The sequence below is a fragment of the Capronia epimyces genome (assembly GCF_000585565.1).
Source record: "Capronia epimyces CBS 606.96 chromosome Unknown aczIQ-supercont1.1, whole genome shotgun sequence".
Taxonomy (NCBI): domain Eukaryota; kingdom Fungi; phylum Ascomycota; class Eurotiomycetes; order Chaetothyriales; family Herpotrichiellaceae; genus Capronia; species Capronia epimyces.
This window is the reverse complement of record NW_006912904.1, coordinates 1,697,589-1,708,914: the sequence shown is the minus strand read 5'-3', so window position 1 is coordinate 1,708,914 and position 11,326 is coordinate 1,697,589. Positions and strand designations below refer to the sequence as shown.

The 11,326-nt window shown below is 52.0% G+C and overlaps 7 protein-coding genes across 7 annotated transcripts; 4 read left to right on the top strand and 3 right to left on the bottom strand.

Annotated features, from left to right (window-relative positions):
* Positions 1–367: 367 nt before the first annotated feature.
* On the top strand, positions 368–1,243 carry A1O3_00642 (uncharacterized protein; the record flags this gene model as incomplete). Its single annotated transcript, XM_007730792.1, has 1 exon — positions 368–1,243. One exon carries the CDS (start codon positions 368–370, stop codon positions 1,241–1,243), a length of 876 nt encoding a protein of 291 aa, XP_007728982.1.
* Positions 1,244–2,064: 821 nt separating this feature from the next.
* Positions 2,065–2,673, top strand: A1O3_00641 (uncharacterized protein; the record flags this gene model as incomplete). Its single annotated transcript, XM_007730791.1, has 1 exon — positions 2,065–2,673. One exon carries the CDS (start codon positions 2,065–2,067, stop codon positions 2,671–2,673), a length of 609 nt encoding a protein of 202 aa, XP_007728981.1.
* A 342-nt stretch (positions 2,674–3,015) lies between these two features.
* On the bottom strand, positions 3,016–4,275 carry A1O3_00640 (uncharacterized protein; the record flags this gene model as incomplete). The annotated part of the gene is made up of 3 exons (XM_007730790.1): positions 3,016–3,905; positions 3,953–4,115; positions 4,171–4,275. 3 exons carry the CDS (start codon positions 4,273–4,275, stop codon positions 3,016–3,018), a joined length of 1,158 nt encoding a protein of 385 aa, XP_007728980.1.
* Positions 4,276–4,631: 356 nt separating this feature from the next.
* On the top strand, positions 4,632–7,403 carry A1O3_00639 (uncharacterized protein; the record flags this gene model as incomplete). The annotated part of the gene is made up of 3 exons (XM_007730789.1): positions 4,632–4,655; positions 4,703–4,815; positions 4,868–7,403. The coding sequence occupies 3 exons, from the start codon at positions 4,632–4,634 to the stop codon at positions 7,401–7,403; spliced, it is 2,673 nt and encodes an 890-aa protein (XP_007728979.1).
* An 854-nt stretch (positions 7,404–8,257) lies between these two features.
* Positions 8,258–9,106, bottom strand: A1O3_00638 (uncharacterized protein; the record flags this gene model as incomplete). The annotated part of the gene is made up of 3 exons (XM_007730788.1): positions 8,258–8,512; positions 8,590–8,779; positions 8,877–9,106. 3 exons carry the CDS (start codon positions 9,104–9,106, stop codon positions 8,258–8,260), a joined length of 675 nt encoding a protein of 224 aa, XP_007728978.1.
* Positions 9,107–9,497: 391 nt separating this feature from the next.
* A1O3_00637 (uncharacterized protein) lies at positions 9,498–9,713 on the top strand (the record flags this gene model as incomplete). Its single annotated transcript, XM_007730787.1, has 1 exon — positions 9,498–9,713. The coding sequence occupies one exon, from the start codon at positions 9,498–9,500 to the stop codon at positions 9,711–9,713; it is 216 nt and encodes a 71-aa protein (XP_007728977.1).
* Positions 9,714–10,211: 498 nt separating this feature from the next.
* Positions 10,212–10,826, bottom strand: A1O3_00636 (uncharacterized protein; the record flags this gene model as incomplete). Its single annotated transcript, XM_007730786.1, has 1 exon — positions 10,212–10,826. One exon carries the CDS (start codon positions 10,824–10,826, stop codon positions 10,212–10,214), a length of 615 nt encoding a protein of 204 aa, XP_007728976.1.
* Between the last annotated feature and the right edge of the window lie 500 nt (positions 10,827–11,326).

The window sequence follows — 11,326 nt, the reverse complement described above, 5'->3', positions numbered from 1 at the left end:
TGACTGGTGTGAGGGCACGACGGAAGCATGAGGTTGAGTTGTGGCAATGAGGGGAACTGAGCAGCCGATGCAATTGGCTGTGAACATGTGGCTGTGTTGAACGGCGCTTCGATGGAATTGGCTCATAGGTGTGGCTGAGTCCACAGATCTCCCGAGGCTACCAAACAGGTTGGGGAGTGCCTCTGCGTCACTGCTGCGATGAGCCTCGCTGACAATTTGATTTCCTGACCGACTGCCTTCTCTACCTCTCTTTATGATTCTGTGGCAGTGACAAGGATAAACGTTCCTCTTCATCTTTTGTCTACATAACCTCACCTCAGTATCTCCTTCGTCCCTTGAATAACCACAAATCGTGACTCCATCTACCATGTCGACGCCCTCGGAGCCTCCCCCATCATATGCCGTGGCTACTGGTTCCTCCACCACATCTGCTGCACCTAAAGCATCATCACATCTTCAAGTGCCCAAGGACAGAAATGGAATCCCGGCGCTCGCGCGTCGGTCGATGGAAGACCTCCAACGGCCGCTACCCCAAGGCTGGGTGAGGTCTTACGACCCAAAAGAGAACCACCAGTTCTTTGTCAACACCAAAGAAGATCCTCCAAAGTCATACTGGGAGCATCCGCTCGACATTCCCGAAGTCGTGCGGAGCTTGAGCAGTGAAGAGCGCGAAAGATTGCAGGAGGAGGAAGACAAACTGCGAAAACAATTCCCCCATTCTGCAGACCACTCTGAGGACGAGGGTCACGCCAACGAGCCACCTCTTCCACCACGCCCCTCTAATCAACAACGTCCCTCAACATCCAAGGCTCCACAGAAGAAAACCTTTGGAGAAAAGCTCAAAGATAAGGTGACCGGCACCACTCACGAGGAGCGCGTTCTCGAGCGAGCCAAACGAGAGGAAGAAGAGAGACAGTACTATGAAGCACACCTGAAACTCCGCCAGGCAATGCAGAAGGCTCAAATGACTGGCCAGCCCCAATTCTTTGCGAAGGACAAAGATGGCAAAGACATCTACATCGAGCCTCCTGGTGGACCTGGATACGGATATGGTGGATATGGACCTAGAGGCTACGGTATCAATCCGTATGCCCAAGGCCCTTATTCCAATCCCAACGTCAGAGTTATCCGACCTGGCTACCCCTACAATCGTCCCTATGGCCCATACAGCGGTGGCGGTGCCGGTTTACCTATTGCAGGAGGCTTACTGGGCGGCATGCTTCTCGGAGGTTTACTGTTTTAAGCATGGCGAATTCGGCAACAGACATGAACCGGCTCTCAAGGGGGCCAAGAAACAGTGGCTCGGATGACTTTTATGACATTATTAGGTGCGGGATGTATCATTATTGCTGAACAGCCATGGCTGGCGTTCGCTTTGCAAGCCGGGTATGACTCTAGGGGGCTTTTCACTAATGATGATATTCTTGTATTCAATCGTACTCGCGGTTCCATGTCCACTCCCATTGTTCTCGACTTGACCTCCCAGGTAGGGAGTATTCGTAGACGCAAGTCTCGTGTCTCTTAAGCAGTAATGAAGTCATCATCACCCATCCGATGCCGGAGGATCAAATCAAGGAAATCGGCGCACCTACCTCTTTAAGCGTGCTCCAGCTTGAAGCATGATCCCCAGTATCGAGGAGATAAGCGCTCCGCAGTGGCAAGTTGCAACCAACATGGCCTCGCTCCTTGTCGCGTGGACTCGCCGTGGATTTCTGTGTTTGGATATCTCGACCCAGCTCTTCATATTTATATGAGCGCTCCATCGATATCATTTACACTGGCAGTCCACACGACCCATTCCCAGCATGCAGCAGCCGTAGATTAGATTCGTCGGTTTCTTATAGCTGTGTACGAGTATCCGTCCATTTGAATTTGAATCATTGTCATTTGACGCGTTGCCTAGAGTCGACATGGGCGATCACACAGCCTTCTTCTACGGTAGGTAACACTGCCCTCGCAGCTCCCGTGTCGACACTCCTCAACACGACCCTGCTAATTCTTCTTCCGTCATCGTTTCTCAAAGATCCAACTTACAAAGTCACACGTCACACTTGCTAAAAAGAAATGGTTACAGGCACCTTGATGGCCCCCGGTGTCCTGTACCGCGTGATATACGGCACTCACGACCCTGAACCGTGGCAGAAATCTCTCTTGACCGTCAGGCCAGCTATACTCCAATCGTACCGCCGCCACCGGGTGCGCAAGGCCGACTACCCGGCAGTTCTCCCGCACGAGGGTTCCTGCGTGCGCGGCTCTGTCGTCTCCGGCCTCACGGAGGGCGACCTCTACCGGCTGGACATCTTCGAGGGAGACCAGTACAGTCGGCAGAAGGTCAAGGTGCAGGTGCTGAAGGACGTGGGTCTTGACCAGGCGGCCGAGGAGGGCAAGACGGAAGTCGTTGAGGAGGTCGAGGCCGGGACATATGTGTGGGAGGAGGGAATTGATACCTTGGAGCCCGAAGAGTGGGATTTTGAGGAGTTCAAGCGGGATAAAATGAAGGCTTGGATGGGGCTGGCTGAGGACCAGCGGAACAGTGTAGAGGTTGATGAGGGCTTCGCTGATGTTGATCGTGCAGTGGCAGAGCAGGAAACCCGCGAGAAACTCCATGACCCTATGGGTGGGCGAGGGGCGAATGGTCATATCACGCAACAGCTGAAGGATACGGCAGTCTAGACCACAATATATTAAAGCCATATTCGATCTGTGACGTGAAGATAGAAGGAAAAAGAACCTCCGGTTCTGAGTCAGGCGGGATGCCACGAGGAGATGGAGAAACCCACAGGGTCCAGCCCAGCCCAGCCCAGCGACAGAGGCATCTGCGAAGGAAAAGGTCTGACATTAGAGAGGTATTTTCGTCCCTGGTTAATCCCAGCCAGCTGCCACGCACTCCAGTACACCATTCAAAAGCCACTCGCTCCTTCGGCGCGCTCAAGAGCCATAAGGAAGAATTTCCAGAATTCTTGCCATCCTTCGGGAAGTCACCGACTGCACTGACCTGCACTTTGTCGGCAATGTCTAGCGACGACCATGGCTGCGTACTGCACTGCCCTGCATCTGCTCCAGATCCTGCTCCAATTGCTTGATGGCGGCATGCGTCGACTCCAGATCCTTGTTCAATCGATCTCTTTCTGCAATCAACTTCTGTTCCCAGGCTCTGAATCTCTGCTCCTCCACCTTGACCTGTTCTGTGAATCTCTTCCGAAGAGCTTCTTCTTCCTCTTTGAACTTGGGGTTGTCCAATTTTCGGGGTCTTGCTTCGCCGAATTTGCGTGTTTCCATTTGTTGGGCTCGATATGCTTCGTAATGGTTCTCCTCGGTGGTATGAATGAGATCGAGCATATGTGTGCGGATCAGAATGGATCGCAGCTTCTTGAAATCGCAGTGTTCCTCGTTCTCCACCTCTGCAACACCCCAGGAATACTGCCGGCCCTTTGTAACGCGGCCATCAGGGGTCTTGACATCCTTTTCACTACCGATCACAGAGAACGGCATGGCAGCCATCAAGGCATGAGCGTGTTGCGCTGCTGCTTCGTCATCGTCTTCGATAGGAGGTTGATAGATCTTGATGCCTTGCGCTTCAATGACATTGCGAATGCGATGCTTGAAGCGTGCGAGGTCGACAGGAGTAAGTGTATCGGCCTTGGCGACGACTGGAATCAAATTGACACGGGTGGATAGACGTTTCATGACCTCGATATCCAATGGCTTCAAGGTGTGACCTGTGGGGCGAATGAAGTAAAGGCAGACATGAACTCGGAGGTCAATCTTGTCTTGTCGCTTGGGCTGCTGCTCTTGCAACATGTACGATTCGTGTTGATCGTCAAGAAACTCAATGATGGGCATCCAGGAGTCACGATTATTCACATAGTCGCCAAAGCCAGGGGTGTCAATGACCGTCAAACGGACTGCCAAAGTCAGCCTAATGTCCATTTTCGCATTACGGTAGCTGTACCTTTGAAGAACTTTTCCTCCAGCTCAGCCTTTGTGATCTCGATTTCGACGGTCTTGTCAACTTGTTTGGCATGGCGTCTCTTGTGGTCTTGATAGTTTTTGATGGTCGTTGAGAAGAGGGTGTTGATAAAGGTGGTCTTTCCCAAACCAGACTCGCCAGCGACCTAACAAACACAGTCAGCAATGCCATCTGAAGCCTTGAATTTGATGTCGGATTACCATGATGGTGAAGGCTGCGCCTCTCTTTGCAACGATCTTGTGTCGCTGGTTGGGCAGATTGGCAATGCCAATTGGCGTGGCAGCATCCGCTGCAGCAGGTGCCATCTTGATCGCGACAGACTGAGGAACTGTCTAGTATAACGAGAACTCAAACGACGCCAATACGCGTGACAGACGGTGGTTATGGTAGAAGTAAGTGACGAAACTGAAGGTTGGAGCAGGTGCGTAGGTCAATGTGCTGGTTAGGGGGTTCGGAGATGTTTGTTCGTGGCTTCCTTACAAAATTCCGGGCTCAAGGCCCCTGAAACGCCAAAGCATCCCCGGATCATCTCCAAGCCAAATCCGTGCTAGCGCCGGAGAAAACCATCTTTTCCCCGACAACTTTTTTCGAGGCCGCAGCCGTATTTGACTGTCGCAAAACCGCAAAACCGTGCCAGTCTGCGCTGTCACATTATGAGACGATGAAGACAGAATTCAAGGTGCGTGTAAGTCTCTAGGCATGCAAAAGGATCTCTACTGACGGGTACCATAGTTCTCCAACCTCCTGGGCACCGTGTATGGCCGGGGAAACCTTGTCTTCACACCTGATGGGAACTCTCTACTCTCGCCAGTAGGCAATCGAGTTTCTGTGTTTAACCTGACCAAGTAAGGCTGCCTAGATACCTGTCAAGACCCTTGCTGATCAATTTATCCGCAGAAATACCAGTTATACCCTTCCCTTCGCCCACCGCAAGAACATAATACATCTCCACCTGACACCGGATGGTAACCTACTTCTTACGATTGACGAAGATGGCCGAGCGATCTTGTCAGTGTTCTCTCGAAGGATAGCAATCTACCACTTCACGTTCAAATCGCCCGTCACTTCGTTGGCTTTCTCGCCGAATGGCCAATATTTTGTTGTGGGACTCGGGCGAAAAATACAAGCATGGAAGACGCCTTCGACACCCAGCGGTGACGGAAATGGCGAACTAGAATTTGCACCGTTCGTCTTGCATCGAGAATATGGAGGCCACTTTGACGAAGTCAGGCATCTGAGCTGGTCCGGTGATTCTCGATTCTTTCTGAGCGCATCCAAGGATTTGACTGCCCGGATATGGAGTTTGGACCCTGAGGAAGGATTCGAACCCACCGTCCTTTCAGGCCACAGACAACAAGTGAGGGGTGTCTGGTTCTCCGCCGATCAAGAGGCCATCTTCACCGTCAGCGAAGATGGAGCAGTCTTTCGCTGGGAATTTGTCCCACGTCAAATCGACGAGGATGACGCTTCAACCGAACCCTTTGATGAGAGATGGAGAATTGTGCAAAAAGACTTTTTCATGCAGAACGCCAAACTGAAATGCGCATGCTTCCATCCTTCAACGGGTCTGTTGACTGCATGCTTTGACAGCGGACTCTTCTCCTTATACGAACTACCGTCGTTTTCCAATATTCACAGTCTTTCCATGGCGTCTTCTCCGATCTCCGCCGTCGCTACCAACACCACAGGAGAATGGTTAGCATTCGGCTCATTGAAAACTGGTCAATTACTCGTATGGGAGCATGCATCGGAATCAAACATTCTCAAGCAGTCCTCCCATCTCGATGCGCTCACAACGCTAACATTCTCCCCGGACTCAACCCGCATAATAACAGGAGCCGATGATGGACTGATCAAGATCTGGGAGGTGTCGTCTGGTTTTCACATAGCGACTTTCACAGAACACAGTTCCGCAGTCACAGCATCTGCATATTCCAAACGGGGAAACGTGCTCTTTACCTCGTCCTTGGATGGGTCTGTACGGGCGTGGGACATGCTAAGATATCGCAATTTCCGAACTTTCACAGCTCCTACGCGTCTATCTTTCTCCTGCCTAGCAGTAGATCCCTCCGCCGAGGTGGTTTGTGCTGGTTCTCACGATTCATTCGACATACATCTATGGTCGGTACAAACCGGTGCTCTGCTAGACCAGCTTTCAGGTCACGAGGGCCCAATTTCTACATTGGCGTTTACACCAGACGGCCGCTACCTTGTATCAGGCTCCTGGGACCACACCATTCGAGTATGGTCTGTTTTTGACCGCTCACAAACCTCAGAGACTCTGCAGCTTACTTCCGACCTGCTAAGCGTCGCTGTCCGTCCCGACTCCGCGCAGATTGCGGCATCAACGCTTGATGGACAGCTCACATTCTGGAATCTCAATACTTCGATCCAAGACTCTGTTCTTGACGGTCGACGGGACGTAAGTGGTGGTCGCACTCTCACCTCCCGGAGAACTGCAGCCTCGGCTCCTGGAACAAAGTCCTTCAACAGCATTACATATTCTGCAGACGGGAGCTGCTTGTTAGCGGCAGGAAATAGCAAGTACATCTGCTTATATTCTGTCGCCACATTGACCTTGGTCAAAAAGTTCACGGTTTCGATCAATCTAAGCTTGGACGGCACTCAAGAGTTTTTGAACTCCGCTGCCATCATGTCCAACGGACTCCCACGGGATATGATCGATACCGAAGGTGAAGCCAGTGATCTCGAAGACCGGATAGATCACAGTTTACCGGGTGTAAAGCGTGGTCGCGATGCGACCGCCAGAACGATCCGACCGGCGGTGAGAGTGACCGGCGTTGAGTTTGCGCCCACTGGGCGAAGCTTTTGTGCAGCAAGTACTGAAGGCTTGTTGATCTACAGTCTTGATAACACCGGCATGGACGATTTCGATCCTTTCGACCTTGATTTGGATGTCACTCCGCAAAACATACGGGCCATACTGAAGCAAAACGAGCCGGATTATCTCATGGCACTAGTAATGGCATTCAGATTGAACGACAAAGCCTTGATACGCAAAGTCTACGAGTCCATCCCTTACGCCTCCGTGCCGCTGCTTGTGCGAGAACTACCCAGGGTATATCTCGGGCGGTTGCTGATGCTCCTTGGCCAGCAGATGGAGAACAGCCCGCATCTTGAATTCACTCTTCGGTGGGTGGGTGAAGTCCTGAGTGTGCACGGACGCTACATCAAGGAGAGACCGGGTGATTTTGCGAGCGAGCTGCGTGCAGTCCTCAGAGGCGTTGACAGCATGGGGAAAACAGTGCGGTCTCTCAGCGAGCGAAATGCACTCGAGATCGAGTTCCTCTGTCAAAATGTTCCCACTAAAGCTACGCCTCTGGCCATCATGTCGGGAGAAAACCAGGACCTCATGAATGATGACGCTATAGATGCCGACAATGATGAGGGGGACTGGATAGGCCTGGGTTGACATCTGGACTTGAGATTCGAGTTCTAAAGCGATCCATGCCATGGCTAAATGGTCGCCGCACGGCGTACACAGGAGGCTCAGGAGGACAGGACATACACACGGAATCATGAGAACCCTGGACCAGAGCAGCAGTCCAGGACCGGCAATCTCACTACCGGACCTTGGGACGTCTCCATGCGGACCTGCCGCGAGCTACTTGGCCAACCTGTGGAAGCGACAGCATTACTAACAGACGCGGTATACCACCGAGACAATAAAAGGCCATCCCCCGACCAGGGCATGAGCCAGGTCCATGTTGTGTGCTCATACGCTCTCCACTAGACGTAGACGTCTACAGCGTGTCTCTGTTGCAACTGTCGCGGTCCAAGCCAAAGCCGTTGGGCGATTGTTTTACACCCTGAACCATCCAAGTATGTGTCAGGTGTATTGGATGGTCAATTCGAAGAATACTTTGCTATCCGGGTATTTGCATTGGATCAAGAGATAAACTATTAGCGAGTTATCCTGCAAATTGGCTAAATCAAGAGATAAACTATGTATGCATAATCACCGCTGTCTGCTGCGAATCTGCCTGTTCCCTATCCACGAGCCTTCGATGTCACACCGACGACCCTGTCGAAGCATCTTGCAAAGTATGGTGACCTTTTCTTCGGAAACTTTCTTTGGAAAAGGGTCGACAGTATCTCTGTGGACGCCTTTTCGATCGCAGGTACATATATGTACAGATAGTCCTTCCAGATTCTGCTTGCTGCTCTCTGGTCATGCATGACATATCCTAATCAAGACTTCAAATCATCCTTGGACCTTCCGTAGAGTTGAGAGGTTAACATGTCCTGTCCATAAGCTTATCATTACTACATTTGGTTCATCAACAACTCCCTGCCTCTCTCTACGATGACCTTATTGTTGACCAGCTGCTCACTCCCCCCATTCACGGCCAGATCTACCATCACCGCGGCCAGGCTCCGCACCGAGACGGTTGGGACCAACCAACCCAGCAAAGCATATCCACTTCCGTCTCCTGGTAGAACTCCTCCCGGCCTCACCACGTACGTCTTCACGCTGGGATTTTGCCTTCCAAACTCTAAGAATTTGGTCTGGGCAAGCCCCTAAGAAAGAAGAGTCGAGTCGAGTCAGCAGATCTGATAATAAAAAGGATGAGGGAGAATAAAACGAAACGCCATACCCGCACACGCCGTCCTTTGGTATAGAACCACAGAGTCTTCTCCTGGTCCGGCTCGGTGAAAGCGCCGCCAAGGTAGACGTATGTGAAGGGTTTGTTGACATGCACATCCAAAACCTTCAACAGTGCTTGCTGGAAAGCCTCGGGGTATTCCAACTCGACTGTCGAATCCCAATTGTACGTTCCAATTGACCTGCCGTTCCAAATCCACCGGTGGTGTCAGCACTAGCACTCATACTCATGCCATCTGTGTTGTGTCACATCCTGACAATCTGGGATCCCAGACTTACCATATGCAAGCATCCGCCCCTTTCAGGTGCTCTAAAATAGAGGAGGGGTACACCTTGAAATCCTCAACCATGACTACAGTCAGCTTGGGATTGGCGCCTTCTCCTTCTCCGTCGACGGGGAGATGACGGCGCGAGAGCGCGATGATGGAGGTTACAGCGGGACTTTTCAGACACAGGTCGAGGACTTCTTTGCCTATGAAGCCCGTGCTTCCGAAGAGGACGACCTTCATTTTGCTGGGAGGCCGGGAGTGTGAGTGTGAGTTGAGTTGGAACAAGCATGGTGACCTGATGGATCCGAACCGTCACTTATACAATCCTCCGCTCCCCAAGGAGCGGAGCGGAGTTGCGGAGCGGAGTTGCAAAGCGGAGTTGCAGGCTACATACATCAAGGGGGTAAGGAGGGTCTCACTAATTAGTAGTGCACACACCTAACCTACCTATTCAATATAAGTAAGCAAGGCTGTCTATCCCTGTCCTCAGTTGGACACTTCATGGCAAACCCTTCGACTCCTAATATTTCCACTCCTACCTCACAAGACAACCCGCCCTGGTTCGCCGAATACAAGATTTAAGCCCCTCCCGCCGGCGCCGTGCGAGCTAACACCGCGCCAATCACTACCCATGGCTAGCGTCATGGACCTCTTCGCAGGCTATCCTTCGAAGCACAAACTAAGCCTGTGGACGGACGACACGTTGTTTCAGGACCCTTTGACCATAGCCCAGGGCTGCAAGCAGTACGAGGCCCAGTTGTACGGGGTGGTGGCGACTATGAGCCAAGTCATGCAGGAGCAAGCCGAGATCGTCGCTGTCGGGAATCCAATAGAGCTGCATCTCTAAGACCGGTATAAGGTCAAAGGGCTAGGAAAGGAGCAGTTCATCGATAGCCATATCCTCATCTATTTGACTCTGGATGGTGAGAAAGTTACCAAAGTCGTGGATAGATGGGGTGGTGAAGTGCCTCCCAATGGATTCTTTGCCAAGGTGAGTGTAACAAAGTAATCGATGGGTAGGCACCCAAGAGAGGGGAAGGGGACGTGTTGGCTGACGTGGAACTGGGGCCGTAGGTCATGAGAAGTTTGAATGCAGTCTCGGTGCCAGTGTTGATTCATGTCGTTAGTTCGATTGAAAACAAGAACGTCCACAGCCCCAGCTGTCCTCGACAACCAAGGCTCGTGCCAACCGACACATGTTGCTGTTCGTAAGTCTTTGGATTGAAACCTATTCGGCAAATGCAATTTTCAATCACCATGTTGTCACCGTGTTTTCTCGTCAATTTCACATGGGGGCGCCCCCGCTTGTAACCATGCTGTTTGAGATGGATTCTGCCTGTTTGCCTCACCCAGCATAGACCCAGGTAAGTGAAAACAGGACAGCCATCACCGGAGACAATATTGTGATAAAGTGGGAACTTGGAGTCCCGCTCACTAGGACTCCTGAAACGGTGGCGAACCCCTGGCCGACATCAGAAGTCACTGTGGAATAGACTCCTCCCACGACAGAGGTAACCGTGGAATATACGCCGACCACTCCTGAAGTCACGGTAGAGTAAACTTCACTGGCCCAGTTGTCAGTTGTGACGGTGATAACGCTAGGCTGAGAAGTGACGATCACGCCTCCTCCGCCATTCACATAGCTCGTGATTGTAGAACGAAGGGTCGGTGTAGGAGTAGATTTGGATGTTGAGGTGATAGTTACGGTAGTTGGGTGGATGGTTGAGGGAGGAACGTAGGTTTGACCATTGCAAGCTTGCCCGGCAGGACAACATCCGGGAGCGCCATCGCGATCTTGCCAGTAGCAGACATTTGGATACGGACAGCAGAGCTGTTCGAGTAGACTGTTGCCTGCACAATAGGGATTCTGGTCTGTTCCACAGTTACTCTGAGCAGTTGATAGTACCCCGAGACCGAACAGAAGGGCCAGCAACACCGTGGGAATGTGAAAAACGGCCATTGTGGCCACTGTAGTTCCCTGGGGCACATTAGAAGGTAGAGTCAGCAGGTCGAGAAAATGGGAAGGCTGGGGATCTTGTAATTCTCGGAGCATGCCTGGAAACTTGGAAGCAGGCATGTTAGGTCAGCAGTCCATTCTACCGTACGGGTCGACCTGCGCATGATCAAGTCCAAGGCTAAGCCTGATGCCGGAGGCCGGCAGAGAGCCAATCGAGGTGCAGAAGATGGGCAGTTCGGGGATCATGCAGGTGGACGCTAGGATATAGCAGATGTGATGTGCATGAAGAAAGGACCGCAGGGTTCAAATGAGAGTAGTCAAGGCCTAAGGGCTGAGGGGTCTTACCTTAGCCTTTAGGAGCGCAGGTGGATGGCGCAGGCAAGCCTTCTTAGCCTGCGAGCCCTCGATAAGGCCGATAAGCATGGTACCCCGCCATCATCACACCCGTCAACCTCGCATTTTGGACCCTGGCACCTACTACCTAGTAACACTACGGCGCACTG